This window comes from Prionailurus viverrinus, chromosome B4 (genome assembly GCF_022837055.1).
Source record: "Prionailurus viverrinus isolate Anna chromosome B4, UM_Priviv_1.0, whole genome shotgun sequence".
Lineage (NCBI taxonomy): Eukaryota > Metazoa > Chordata > Mammalia > Carnivora > Felidae > Prionailurus > Prionailurus viverrinus.
The window spans coordinates 77,314,748-77,326,854 of record NC_062567.1 but is presented as its reverse complement, the minus strand read 5'-3'; the positions used below and the strand labels follow the sequence as shown (position 1 = coordinate 77,326,854).

The following is a 12,107-nucleotide window of genomic DNA, read 5'->3' as shown; positions in this document are numbered from 1 at the left end:
CCCCAGCGCAAGGCTGGCCCCAACCTATTTCTCCCTGCAAATTCCCAAAGCTCCCCCTGCACCCCTAAAGCCCGTAGCGAGAGGGGGAGGGGCCCAGAGTGCTCTCTCTCAGCCCACACCACTTAATACCCTTGTAAACTCCCACGTGCGCTATAAACTTGGATTTTTACAACCAACATTCCTCCTTAGCTCCGAGAAACTTTGAACTCGGCCTCGGGTTTATTTACTGGGGGGGGTGGGGGGGGGTGGGGAGCTGGGAACTGAGAAAAGCTGGAAGAGAAGAGGGGGAAAATGCGGGGCAAGAGGGTAATGGCGTGGGGGTCTGGGGTGTGTTGGGGGAGCCAAGACCATCCGCTGTGGGTTTGTTTACTATTTAGAGCGGAAGCATTTTCTAACACAGGCCAGACTGGGTCGTTAAGGGCGAAATGAAACTGGGTTTAGAGGCGCGGGGGGGTGCTTTATGGCGGCGTCTAGACGAAGATCTTTTGTTCCCGGCCAGCTCCTCGGCTGGAGGGGATTACCCAGAGAGGCTGAGCCCAGAATGCCCCTGACCGGCGAGGGGGGTTGGACGTCCCAGGGGCCAGAAGGTGGGTTTGTTTGGGGGACAGAGACCCCTTTTTTCTCTTTTTAGAGGGTCGCCAAGGACTGGCAGTTTCCTGGGCCGGGGTCACAGAAGCCTTTGTTTTTCTTTTGCTATGACCCCCCCCACACACACACACCCCCAGCCTTCTGAAATCCCTTCTGGGGCCAGGGATCTTTCCTGGGATGCATCTTGCAGGGAAAGTGGTAGTTGTAGGTTTTAAATCTTTTTCTCCAAAATCACTATCCATTCAGAGATTAATATTTTGCCTTATAAACAGGTTTGCTCTATAGAGTTATCTCCATCTTATTTTATAGGCAACATGGCCAGCAGGCCAACAGTATTCCTTCATACGACTAGGGGATAAATATCATGGCTAGAGGGGTCTTGCGCATACACATACATACACACACAGAGGACCCTTAGTTGCATTATTGCTGACGCTCATAAACACTGCCAGTGGTTACACACCACAGAGGACACAAGCCCTTAATGTGCATGTGGTCAGGTTTACTCCATCCTACAGCAAGAAGTATACATATAATATCCCTTCTCATGTGCACCCATAGGTACACTGACTTAAAATATTTGTGTGTGGGCACATAAGGGAATTGTGGGGCTGCCTATATACCTTAGCTTGCAAATTCCATCTGAAGACTCACATGTACACATTACAGATTCAGATACTTAAGCTGCATGGATCCCTGTCATCAAAAACAACGACGGAGCCTGGATGTGATTGTCCACCCTCAAGGTGTTTTGCCTTTCATTCCACAGAGGTGTACTGACCAAAACATTTTCTTTGACTTATATAAGAACAGTTTCCAAAGAGACGGAAAAGATGAGAAGAATTAGTTCCAAATCTTTGCCCCTAAATAACGAATTTGGAGCAGAGACTGACAGAGTGCCCCCACTGAAAGCACTTGAAAGGACTGTGGTTATCTTTATACCAAAAAAAAAAAAAAAAAAAAAGCAGCAAATATAGATGGGTGTGGTGAATCTCCCCATGGGTCACCTCCTTATCCGGTACCCCACCTCATGCCAACCCTTTACAAAACAAATCTCTGGGGCTTTCTACTCTGGGAGACCCAATGTATAAACATCAGGGTGGCCCCAATCTGGCATCTAGTTGTGTCTGGAGGACGGACCCTGGCCATTTGTGCCTGAGGGGAGGGGGGCCCGGCCCTACCTTTCCACCCTCAGGGGCCAGTCTTGGTGAAGAAAGGGAGGGGGCTGGTTTCTCCTCCTCTCCCCTCCCTCCTTCAAAACTGTATATAAAAATTCCAATACAGTCTTCTCATAGAGAAAAAAAAAATGAAAGCCCTACCCTCAACCCTGCACATTTAACTGCGACAGACGGAGACATCTGGCGGGAGGGCGGTGGAGCCAAGAAAATTCCTATAAATTTAAATTCGATGATGGTTACAATTAACTCCACAACAAACGTGTACTTAAACAGAAAGCGTTGCTGGGAGTTTGGACGCGGCTCGGGCTGCACGTGAGAAAGGAGAGCTTTAAGAGTAGCACCGGAATGTCCTCAGCTTGAGAGCAGGAGGAAGCTACCGCCAGGCTCTGCCCCAGCCAGCGGAGTGAGGGTGCAGGCTCACCAGCTCCGGCCTACCTCAACTTCACCAGCCTGTCCTCACCAGCTGGGCTCTCCCCGCCTTCCTCCTCCTCCGCCTTGGGAGCACTGAGGATTTTAAGAGGAGAGGGGGCTAATAAAAGGGTCAAATAAAATCATAATATTGAACAGAATGAAATATCTTTATTTGCCACCAAAAAAAAAAAAATTCACAGCAATCCCTCTGGGACGGGAGTAGGGTGGGGATTGCACACGTACACGCGCACTCACGCACATGGAGAGAGATAGATGATTGGAATCTCATTCCAGGCGAGTCCTCCCCCCCCCCCACCCCGTCCCCTCTGGGTAGAAAGCAACGCTTGTGAAATTTATTTACAAAAATTCAGGCCCCAGCATGGGGGAGGCGCCCAATCCCACCTCCCTACGGCTTCCTCCACCCCAATCTTTTTTTTTTTCCTTAAAAAAAAAAAAAGGGAAGTAACAACTGCATAGACTATATAGCTATAAATCCATGGAGTGGGGCACGTTTGGAAATAGGTTAGGAAACCTCAATGCACCAGTTAAGAAATTTCAAAAAAGGACTCTACACGTTCACGGGGAGAACAACTAGGCTCAGGCGGGGCCTGGGCGCAGACGGAGGTAGGACAAGGACTTTGCACACCTAACACCAGGTCGAAGGTACAGAAATTTCACAGCAAGGCAGGATCACATTTAGCTGCCCCCTAGCAGTGGGGCTAGGTGGGATAGGGGCGGGGAGCCCGAGATGTCTCCCCTCGCAGACACGGTGTCTTAGCAGATCTTTTCACTTGGGCAAGGGAAGGCTTTTGGTTCAAGGATTGTTCTCTCAGGCGCCCACGACTCTCGCCCCTCCCCCACCCAATCCAAGCAGCAAGACATCGTCGCGAGGTGTGTTTTCTTTTAAATAAAGAGTCTTGGCCTCGGCGCCAGCTATGTCCACTCGCCTTGGGTCGGACACTTCCCTTCCACCCTCTTTCCAGGCTCGGTCCCTGTCCCACAGCGAGAGTCAGACGGAAGGTGAAGGAGGTTCCAGAAAGAAGTGCGGGCGACGGCAGTGGGGGCCAGCCCTGGCCACAGTCCAGTTTTCCACCCGCGGAAAGAAGGCGAGTGAGAAAATAAAAAATAAAAATAAAATAAAATAATTTCCCCCTTTTCCCCCCCTCCCCCAAAAGGGCCCGGTCTGCGGTTACAGCAGAGGGTTTCCCGAGAAATACTGCAGCCGGTCTCTGCTTAGTTTTTTTTCTTTCATCCTTCTGTTCTGAAACCAAATTTTCACTTGTCGGTCCGTCAGGTTCAGCATCCGGGACAGCTGCAGCCGCTTCTCTTTGTTGATATACACGTTGAAGAAAAACTCTCGCTCGAGTTCCCGGATCTGGAATTTCGAATAAGGGCAGCGCTTCTTGCGGGTGCGGGGGGCGTCTGGAGGGGAGGGGAGGGGGCAAGTGCGAGGAGAGGGGAGAGAGACACGTGAGACCCGGGCGACCCCAGCCCGCTGAGCGCTCAGCGGCCCTTCTCCCAGCCCACCGCCAGGCAGCCCTCCCGCCGGGCCGGCCTGCTCTCCTCGCCCCGGCCGCGGTGCTGGGGCAAGCCCCGGACCCCCTGCCAGGTCCGGCTCGTCCGATCCCGGCCACCGCAGGGTCGGCGCCCCTCCCCTCGGGAGAGAGCCTTGGCTGACGGAGTCTGGGGGAGAAGGAAGCCACCGGGCCAAGTGCGTCCCGGGGTGGGGGGGGGCGCCTGCCCAGCCGCTGTCCTCTGCCCCTTCCTGCGCTGCCCTCCTAGTGGCTCTGAGAACCCACCACCCTTCCCCCCCCCCCCCCAAATCTAGGGGGACCGCGGAGAACAGGCGCGAAGAAGTGAGATCGGGCGGGAGCAGTGGGGAGGAGGGGAGGAAGCGAGCGAGCAGGCACCAAAGCCACCCGAGAGCCGCTTCCGGGGGCCCTGGCGCCCCAGGACGCCCGGCGGGGCCGCGCCTGCCCAGCTACCGGGCTAGGCCGGCGCTGAGGCCGAGGACCGCAGTGAAACACGGAGACCCAGGCCTGGAGCCTAGGGAGCCCCCTGAGCCGCCTCTCCCCACCCCCTGTCGCCAGGCTCCCCGGCTGGCTGGCTGGAGTTCTGCTCAAGGACCCGCGAACACATAGTTTGAACATTTCAAAAATAGTTTTTAAAAGAAGCAGAGCAGTCCCGGCTGGCGTCTCCGGTCTCAGGTTCTGCTCCATTGCCTCTCCCCCACCACTCCCCCTCTCTGAGTTTCTCCCTGTCTTTCCCTCGCCCTCCCCTTTCTCCCCCTCCACCCCTCCCCTCCGTCCCACCCCCCGGCAGCCCGGCTCCCCATCCTTCCTTAAATGCTCTTCTAAGTTCACGATCAAAGTTAATATCGCTCGCGATGGTGGCGCTTTTAAAAATTTCACAGACCGAGGGAGATAACGGGGAGGGGGGTTCACCCGGCTTTTCCAAAGAGCCCTTTTCCCTCCCTCCCCACCCCTTCTCCATCGTAAAAAGTCGAGTCGTTGGGAGAGAGGGCTTTGTAGGTTATAATAAAATCCTTTGAATGCTTATAAAACTCCACATAAAATCGGACTGACCCAAAACACGAGGCCGTCCCCGCTCCCCTCGCCTCCCCCCTGCTCTCGCCCTCCCTCAACCGCTCCCTCCCGCGCTGCCCGCCTGTATCCCGGCCGCTGCTACCTACTGGGGGCGGCTCCCTTGGCCGGCTCCTTGGCCGCCGAGTGGGCTGAACCGGACGAGCTGGGATTCGTGTTTTCCTCCTCGGCCTCGGCCTCGGCCCCCGCCTCAGCCCGGGACGCCAGTCCCGAGGCCGGGGGCGCCTCAGGCTCCCCCTTGGCCTCGCCCTTGCCCGGGCAGGGGGGCTCGGCCGGCGCGTCGCCGCCGCCGCAGTAGGCGTTGTCGAAGAAACGGTCGAAGGCTTGAGGCAGGACGCTGTTCTTGTTGACTGAGGAGTAGAAGCCGGCGGGGGCTGCGTGCGGGGCGCTGGGGTGGTGGTGGCCGCCGTAGGAGCCTTCGTTTTTCATGAGGATCTCGGTGACCGTGGAGGGAGGCAGGCACTCCCGGTGCATGAGCTCGTCGGCCGCCGCATAGCAGGAGGAGTAGCTGTTCCGGTGGTGCCACTTGCCGGATGGCTCCAGGCCGTAGGAGACCTCCCGGACCGGGGGCACTTGGGCTGAGTAGGGGTAGGAGATCTGTCGAGAGGGGGCCTGGGGCAGGAAGGAGGAGACCGTGGAGAACTCGGGCACGTAGTAAGTGCAACTGGGCAGATAGAGGTTGGAGGCGCAGCTCCCTCGCTCGCCGAAATCAGCGCCCCTCTCCTTGCGCGACGGCGAGCAGAAGTTGCCCAGGTTGACCGAGTTAAACATCGTTCTCTTCTCCTGCCGGCTCCAGATGGAGGTTTTGGACCCGATCTAGCGAGGGGGGAAAATTTGGGAAGGCGAGATGACGCGTTATCCGTCTTAGTCTCTCTCCTCGAGCACGTGATCCAAAGTAGATATTGTCATATATCAGTTCGGAGCACTTCGCAGACGTAGGAGGGGTTCTCTCTTAGGTAAGATGGGGACGTTCAGGCGATTGGTTTGCAAACACCGCAGAAACATTATGAAAATCAATTGCAGATTTGTATTCGTTTTTCTCTCGTCACTCCCCTCCTCTCCATTCCACAGAGCGAGCAAAGGAGGAGAGAGAGGGTTGGGGTGGGGTGGGCGGTGGGATGGGCGGGGGCGGTGGCTGGGAGGGGGTAATTGTATTTTTTTTTCTAGCCGCTGCTCTTCCCCCCCACCCAGGATTGGGGAAAGGAGGAGGGCTGCCACGTTTGGGGGTCTTGCCTCCTCCCGGTGATGAGCCCAAGATTGAGGAGGGGAATGAAGACCTCTTTCCCCACTGCCTGGTCCCACAAGAGATGTGAATCCTTCCCCCCAACTCTCAAGGACTCTTACCCTGCCAACCCGCAGAGGGCCAGTGCCTGTTTACAAGAGTTTGAAGAAGTCCATTCTTTTCTTGGCCAGGGCTGTATGTTAAGACTCCCTTTCCCCTTTGGAGAGACTCCCCAGAAGAGTATATGAAGTTTTCCAAAGGTGAGGCAGCCCAGCAGCAAGCCAGTGTCCCAACTTTGTCTGGCTTGCTGTGCTGCCGGCGGCTAGGGACTCAGATTAGTCATAAACGAGTGGTAAGCAGTGCGCCAGCCGCCCAGCCGGTGCCTGGCGAAGTCTGGGAAAAACCTTCTCTAATGTTGTGTTAAATATTTAGTATGAGAGAGTGGCCCTGGGTGAATATTTCATGCCTGCCTTTATTGTCAATCAATGTGCAGAAAGCTACATCCACTGTGGATTTTTTAAATCTCCAACCCCAAAGACAAAGATTGAAATGAGATCTGTGTATTTTCTCTGTCCCAGGTCCTTTGGGTCTGGGGCTCAGCCTCAGCTTGGGGGCTGAAAAGAAGCCCAGAGTCAGGGTCCAGGAAGGACATGATGGGGGACTGGGTTTGGGGCTCCTGTCCTTGAGTGATTGGGGGGCTGGGGGTGGCCAGTGGGGCCAGCTGTGGGTCCACTGGACAGACTAGCAGGGCAGTGGAAAGGAGCTGAGGAACCTGGGTGGGCAGGGCAGGGCCGGGGCCACTCCCTAGTGGAGGCCCCCAGGCCCTGCTCCCAAGGGGGCTGTAGGCAGGCCTTGGTGCCTCTTTCCCATTTCTCAGCCTTTCCTTGCCCTCATCCACATTTGCCAGCCTCCTAGATAGCTGTGGCCCAAGAGGTGAACTCAGTGGTTCTTTCCCCCTCTGCCTCTCATCCCTCTGGGCACCATGGACACAGTTAGGCAGCTGTGAATCACTTTATTGAAAGGTTCTGGACTGGATCCAAGGGGCCTGAGCAATCGCTACAAGCAGAAAGCACCCTTGGATCCCAGGAGAAGCTGCCAGGGCATGATCTGTTCAGGTAAGAGGGGAGGATCACCGTCCCCAAGGACTCAGGAAAGGCAGAAATGGCCCAACCCCTCTCCTTCTCTCTCTCTCTCTTTTTTTACTCCTAACCCTTGGCTAAAATTGATTTCCACTTTAAAAATATTATTTGGATTTTATTTTCCTTTCTGATCTTGGTGAGGTACTGCGGCCCCCAGACCAGATGGACAAGACACAAAAAATTGCATCCTGTTCCCAGATATAATTCCCCAAATCCATTCTTTCTCAGCCTTCTTGCCTCCCCAGATTTGACCAGCCTTTAGAGCATCACCCAGGGTGGAGTTACCTTGGCCGCGGGTCCCATTGTTGAGCTAGCTCTGGGATACCCAAGGGTAGGCCTCCAGCACCCCTCTACCCATTATTTGCTGGGCCATTCTTCCTGAGCCCTTCTTTAGTCCCAGCTGGATCTTAAATGAGGGCAAAGAGGACCGGGACTGGGGCTTTGCTAAAGTGTAGGACTTCTCTGTCAGGGAGGGGCTGCAAGAAGAAAATCCTGTTGCTTTTCCTGCTTCCTCTACCCCTTTTTATAGGGTGACCTGAGGCTAGCGTTTTTAATTATAATGATGGGGAACTATGGACTATGGCTTTTATGGGGTTCGTGCTGACCTCATTAAACTCAAGTTTATTGGAGGCAAAATGTTCCCCAAACAGTGATAGGAACCAGCAAGAGGGAAGTGAGAGGTACCCCTATCCCTTGCAGAGGTGTGGATAAGGGATCAGAGTCTCAGCTTTAGCTTTTCCCCAGTTCCCCACCCCCCCCCCCCCCAGGGCCCTGCTTCCCTCTCCATCCTGGTCTCCGGGGTGTTGTGGGGCCTAAGCCCCCAAGGCAAATTCTGTACTGCCAGGGCCGACAGTAGGGAGGGGGTATGCTTCCTGTGAGGAGCCAGCTGTGGGCCTGAGCACTTGAATTTGACCACCAAAGTTTATTCCAGGGCCACCATAAAAGTGAGCAAGGCGGCTGCAAAGAGCCACAGGCAGCTTTATTTCCTTGAAACAAAAACGAAGGCAAGAAAGAATGTCAAAGAGGTTGATGTCCAGGAAACTCTTAGGGTCTCCCAACAGAGGCTTCTGAGAATTAATATTCTTCCCCCTAAAAGTCAGGCATGAAGATCAATGTTTTGTTTCCAGTTTTGGTCTGATTTTTAATTTTTCAACGACTTTTTAAAGATCCTAGCAACTGGAGGTTGCTGCTGGGGTCAAGGAACGAAGGCCCTAGTTGCTGAGGTCAGCAAGGCATTGATTGGCAAGAATGCCCATGGTGTGGGCTGGCCCCTTCCCTGCCCAACCGTAGGTCCAGGCCCCCTCCAAAGCGTACACTGAGTTGTTCGCCCCAGGTTGCACCCCAGGAGTGCTTCCCCCAACATGAGACTCAGTTGTGGCCCCAAATCAGTCCCTAAGAGCCCTGGCAAGCCTCACTCCTCGGTGCGGAGGTGGCTTCCCCTCCCCCACCTCGCGGGTGCCTGTGGCCCTTCCACAATCCTGGAGTCCCATCTTTCACCCGAAATCCTCCAGGGCAGAACCATCCATCCTGCCTACCTCACCGGCTCTTGGGCGCCTCAGTCACCACCTCCAGCCTGCCTGCCTGCCCGGCCCCTAGCAGGCAGCTGCTTCAGTCTGGGCAGCTGATGCGGTACCCTGACCAGGGCCGTGACAGACTCCAGAGATGTTCCAGTCCACACACGGATACCAGAAGCGGCTTCAGAAGGGGGCGGTAGCTCCCGAATTCCCAGTTCCCGCCTGGGACACCCCACACACGGTGTTGGCTGGCCTTCCAGCTTGCCCACCTCCCGATTCTAGAGAGCAGACTGGGGTAACCGGGAAAGGGTCCCATCCCACGGACCGAGCACTGGGAGGGAAAGCCAGGAAGGAGAAAAGAGGGGCCGTTAGAGCTCCGGTGGGTTTGGACCGTAACTTCAGTCCCATGTGGAGTCAGTAAAAGATAAGCAACAGGAGCGTGAACAACCTCAGCGGGCCAGAGGCTTGGCCGGCCAGGGTGAGCCCCCGTTAGAAATCGGCATGCACTTTCTGCGCGAATTTTTCTCCCTTAGAGCAATACTGAGGCGTTTCATAATCCCTTTCATAATCCCAGCCGGAGAATTAGAAAGGGGTGGGATTGCTGGTTCTTGGCCCCCACCTCTTCTCAGCCTTGGCCATCGCCCCAAGGCCAGGGGCCCAAGACAGGTCACCCAAGCCGGCCGCCGCTGCTCCGAAGTTCCTCGGGCTCCTGGAGGGGATAGGGGCAGGACAAGGGCAGCTCCTCTGCCCCCACAGCCCCACCCACCTTCCTCCGCTGAGGGATTGTCCCAGGAGGCTAGCAACGCGACCCCATTTCTCCCCATAAAAGTCCCATTTTACGAGCCAGTTTCACTGGGCCCCTCACCAAATGCTCTAAAATGAGGGAAATGCCTTAAAAGCAGTCTGAAATGGAGCCACTGCCATTGGACCTTGGTGTCCAAACCCAGTCGCAGCAGCACAGAAATGCCCCTTCTGGGCGGGATTTGCCCTGTTGGGCCACCCGGATCCCTGGCCTGGCCGCCGCTGAGCCCAGCTTGGCCGGAGCCGCCATTCCCTGGCTTTAGCGCCTACTTAGGCTCGGACCCAGTCCGCGCAGATCAAAGTGAGCTCGCGGCATTTTTATGAGATGAACTTCAGTGGCTCTTTACTTGTAATCAGATGCCTAGGTCGAAAATGCAAAAGGGAACAGCCCATCAATCCAAAAAGGAAAAGGAAGAGAGAGAGAGAGAGAGAGAAAGAGAGAGAGGGGAGAGTGAGAAGAGAGGAGAGACAGAGAGAGAGAGAGAGAGAGAGGGAGAGGGAGAAGAGGGGACTGGGGTGAAAAAATTCAGGTGACACATAGCAGGAAGATCGTGGTCACCAACAAAAAAAGACCCCTTGCTTGCAGCAGAAATGGTTTGTGGGTCTCTTCCAGCCTCCAGGCCCCGCCATCTGCCTGCACGCTTCGCTCCGATTTCCGGGGGGCCAGGAAACCTGACTCGCCTGTGTTCTGAAGCTTGATGCGAAAGCTTCCACAGTGTGGACGCTCCATGTGGGGCGAGTGTGGCCGCCTGCACTCTCTTGCCCCGGCGGGGAAGTCGCCTTCGGCTCAGGATTTAAAAGTCTCTCCCATTTTGCTGCTTTCCTCTCTGCGGTCTTCGTGGTTCTCTCGTCACTGCGGCCAGAAGTTGAGTTACAGGAAGATTCACCAGAGATTTATCGCCTGGCTCCAAACTTGGAGAGCCCCGTTGTCATAAACAGCCATCTATTGTCTAGACTTTTATCTCCGGGTATGGATCGTGCATTATTGAGGCTCAGGAGACACGGGTCTGGCTCTGTGGGGTGTGTGTGCGGCTGAGCGCTTGCCCTTTGCCCCCAAGGGTTTTTTGGGGGGGGGGGTAGGTTTAGGAAAGTGCACAAATTTGTGTGTGCTCCTGGGGCTGGGCAGGTACACCTGGGTGTCCAAGTGGGGAGGCTCAGGGTGGGGAGGGTCTCGCTGTGCCTGGGAACATTCTGGTGCATGTACTTTTGTGTTGGGTGAGAATTTGTCACGGTGCGCTTTGTTTCTGGGGCATTTTAAGTGTTCCTGTCTGGGTTTTTGCAGGTTTTATGAACCTGCATCCGCTTGGCCTGTTTATGTCCCTTCGAAGCAGATCATCTGGTGTTTTTCAATATTGGGGCCCATTGTGTACGTGTTTGGCTTTTCTTAAGGGAACGGATTTAGGTGGTACCTTTCTAGTCTGGCTCCCTCAGATCCCCACCTCCCCTAAATCACACCTCAGCCTCTGCCTTCCCCAGAGCCTCTGGCTTTGCTCTACTCCCTGAAAGTCCAGAGGCGGCTACCAATTTTCTGTCACAGGGACAGGGACGAAACACATTTTTGCAGGATGAGGTCTGGCTATCTCTGTCTTTCCCAAACTAGGGGGAAACGTCCCAGCTCATAAACTCCCTCACTTCCTAGGGCTCCCCTTCCCAGGGCTGAAAGGGACATCAGAGAGGCCTCCCCCATTTCATTCTGACCTTTTAAAATAGTCTCCACACAACACTGAATAATACCAAAGTGGGCCTGCTTCTCCCTTCCTGGGGCTTTCTGGCAGCAAATGTCCTCACCCTGGCCACCTCTTCTTGAGCTCAGCCAGTAGGACATTTGCCCAGATTAAATGTCTGTGGGAGAGATGCCTATCACCTTAGATCTCAGGGTCAGAGACTGTTTTTGAAAGCCTGGCTCCTTTAACACCGCCAGAAATAATCAAATCATCCCCCCCTTTGTTTTTCATTATGAGAACGCAGGGTGGGAGGGCTCTAGACACTAGGCCTGGAGCTCCACTGACCACCCCAGTGCTTCTTGCTGCTCCTACCGGGGTCCCAGGCCCTATTTCAGGTGCCAGTAGCCCTTGAGCACCTTAACCAGGTAGGTAAAGTGGGAGGGGACTGATCCTAGAGGCCAGAGGTGACAAAATGAGGCCCTTGTGGAGCACCAGATTGAACCAGAGGCCCCCAGCATTGCTTTCTGAGTATCCCTCCCTACCCTTGCCCTAGAGTTCCCATTTTAAAAGCATTGGTTAGCCCTAAAAAGGGCTCTGTGGGGCGCAGAGCAGGAGGAAACAAGCTGTCAGGTTCAGGAAAAAGGAGGTGAGCCCTTCACAGACACCCCTATGCTATATTCTCTCTCTCTCTCTCTCTCTCTCTCTCTCTCTCTCTCTCTCTCTCTCTCCTCCACTGCTACCCTGCAGGGAAAAGCTGGAGGATTCCACTTCAGGTTCCTTTCTCCCGCGCCCCTCGTTTTCGGCTGAGCAGCGCGCTGACCCCGGCCCGCAGCCAGCCAGCCAGTCGGGGTCGCCACTGCTGCTGCGGGTCCGGAACTCACTTTCCTCCGGCTGGCTGGCTGCGGCGCCGCCTGCCTCGGTCTCTCCCTGCCTCCCTGCGGCCTTGCTGCTACCCCCTCCCCCGCGCCCCCTTCTCAGGCTAACAAA

At 55.3% G+C, this 12,107-nt stretch overlaps 1 protein-coding gene across 1 annotated transcript; it reads right to left on the bottom strand.

Moving 5' to 3' along the window:
- Positions 1–3,366: 3,366 nt before the first annotated feature.
- Positions 3,367–5,551, bottom strand: HOXC11 (homeobox C11). Its single transcript, XM_047867941.1, has 2 exons — positions 4,870–5,551; positions 3,367–3,599 (listed from the first exon to the last, which is right to left on the bottom strand). The coding sequence occupies exons 1-2, from the start codon at positions 5,549–5,551 to the stop codon at positions 3,367–3,369; spliced, it is 915 nt and encodes a 304-aa protein (XP_047723897.1).
- Positions 5,552–12,107: the final 6,556 nt, after the last annotated feature.

Excerpts from the sequence above, each read along its gene's own strand:
- HOXC11 (XM_047867941.1), bottom strand. The coding sequence starts at position 5,551 with ATGTTTAACTCGGTCAACCTGGGCAACTTCTGCTCGCCGTCGCGCAAG. Across the intron at positions 3,600-4,869 it reads GGCCAAGGGAGCCGCCCCCA|ACGCCCCCCGCACCCGCAAG; the intron begins GTAGGTAGCAGC and ends CCTCCCCTCCAG.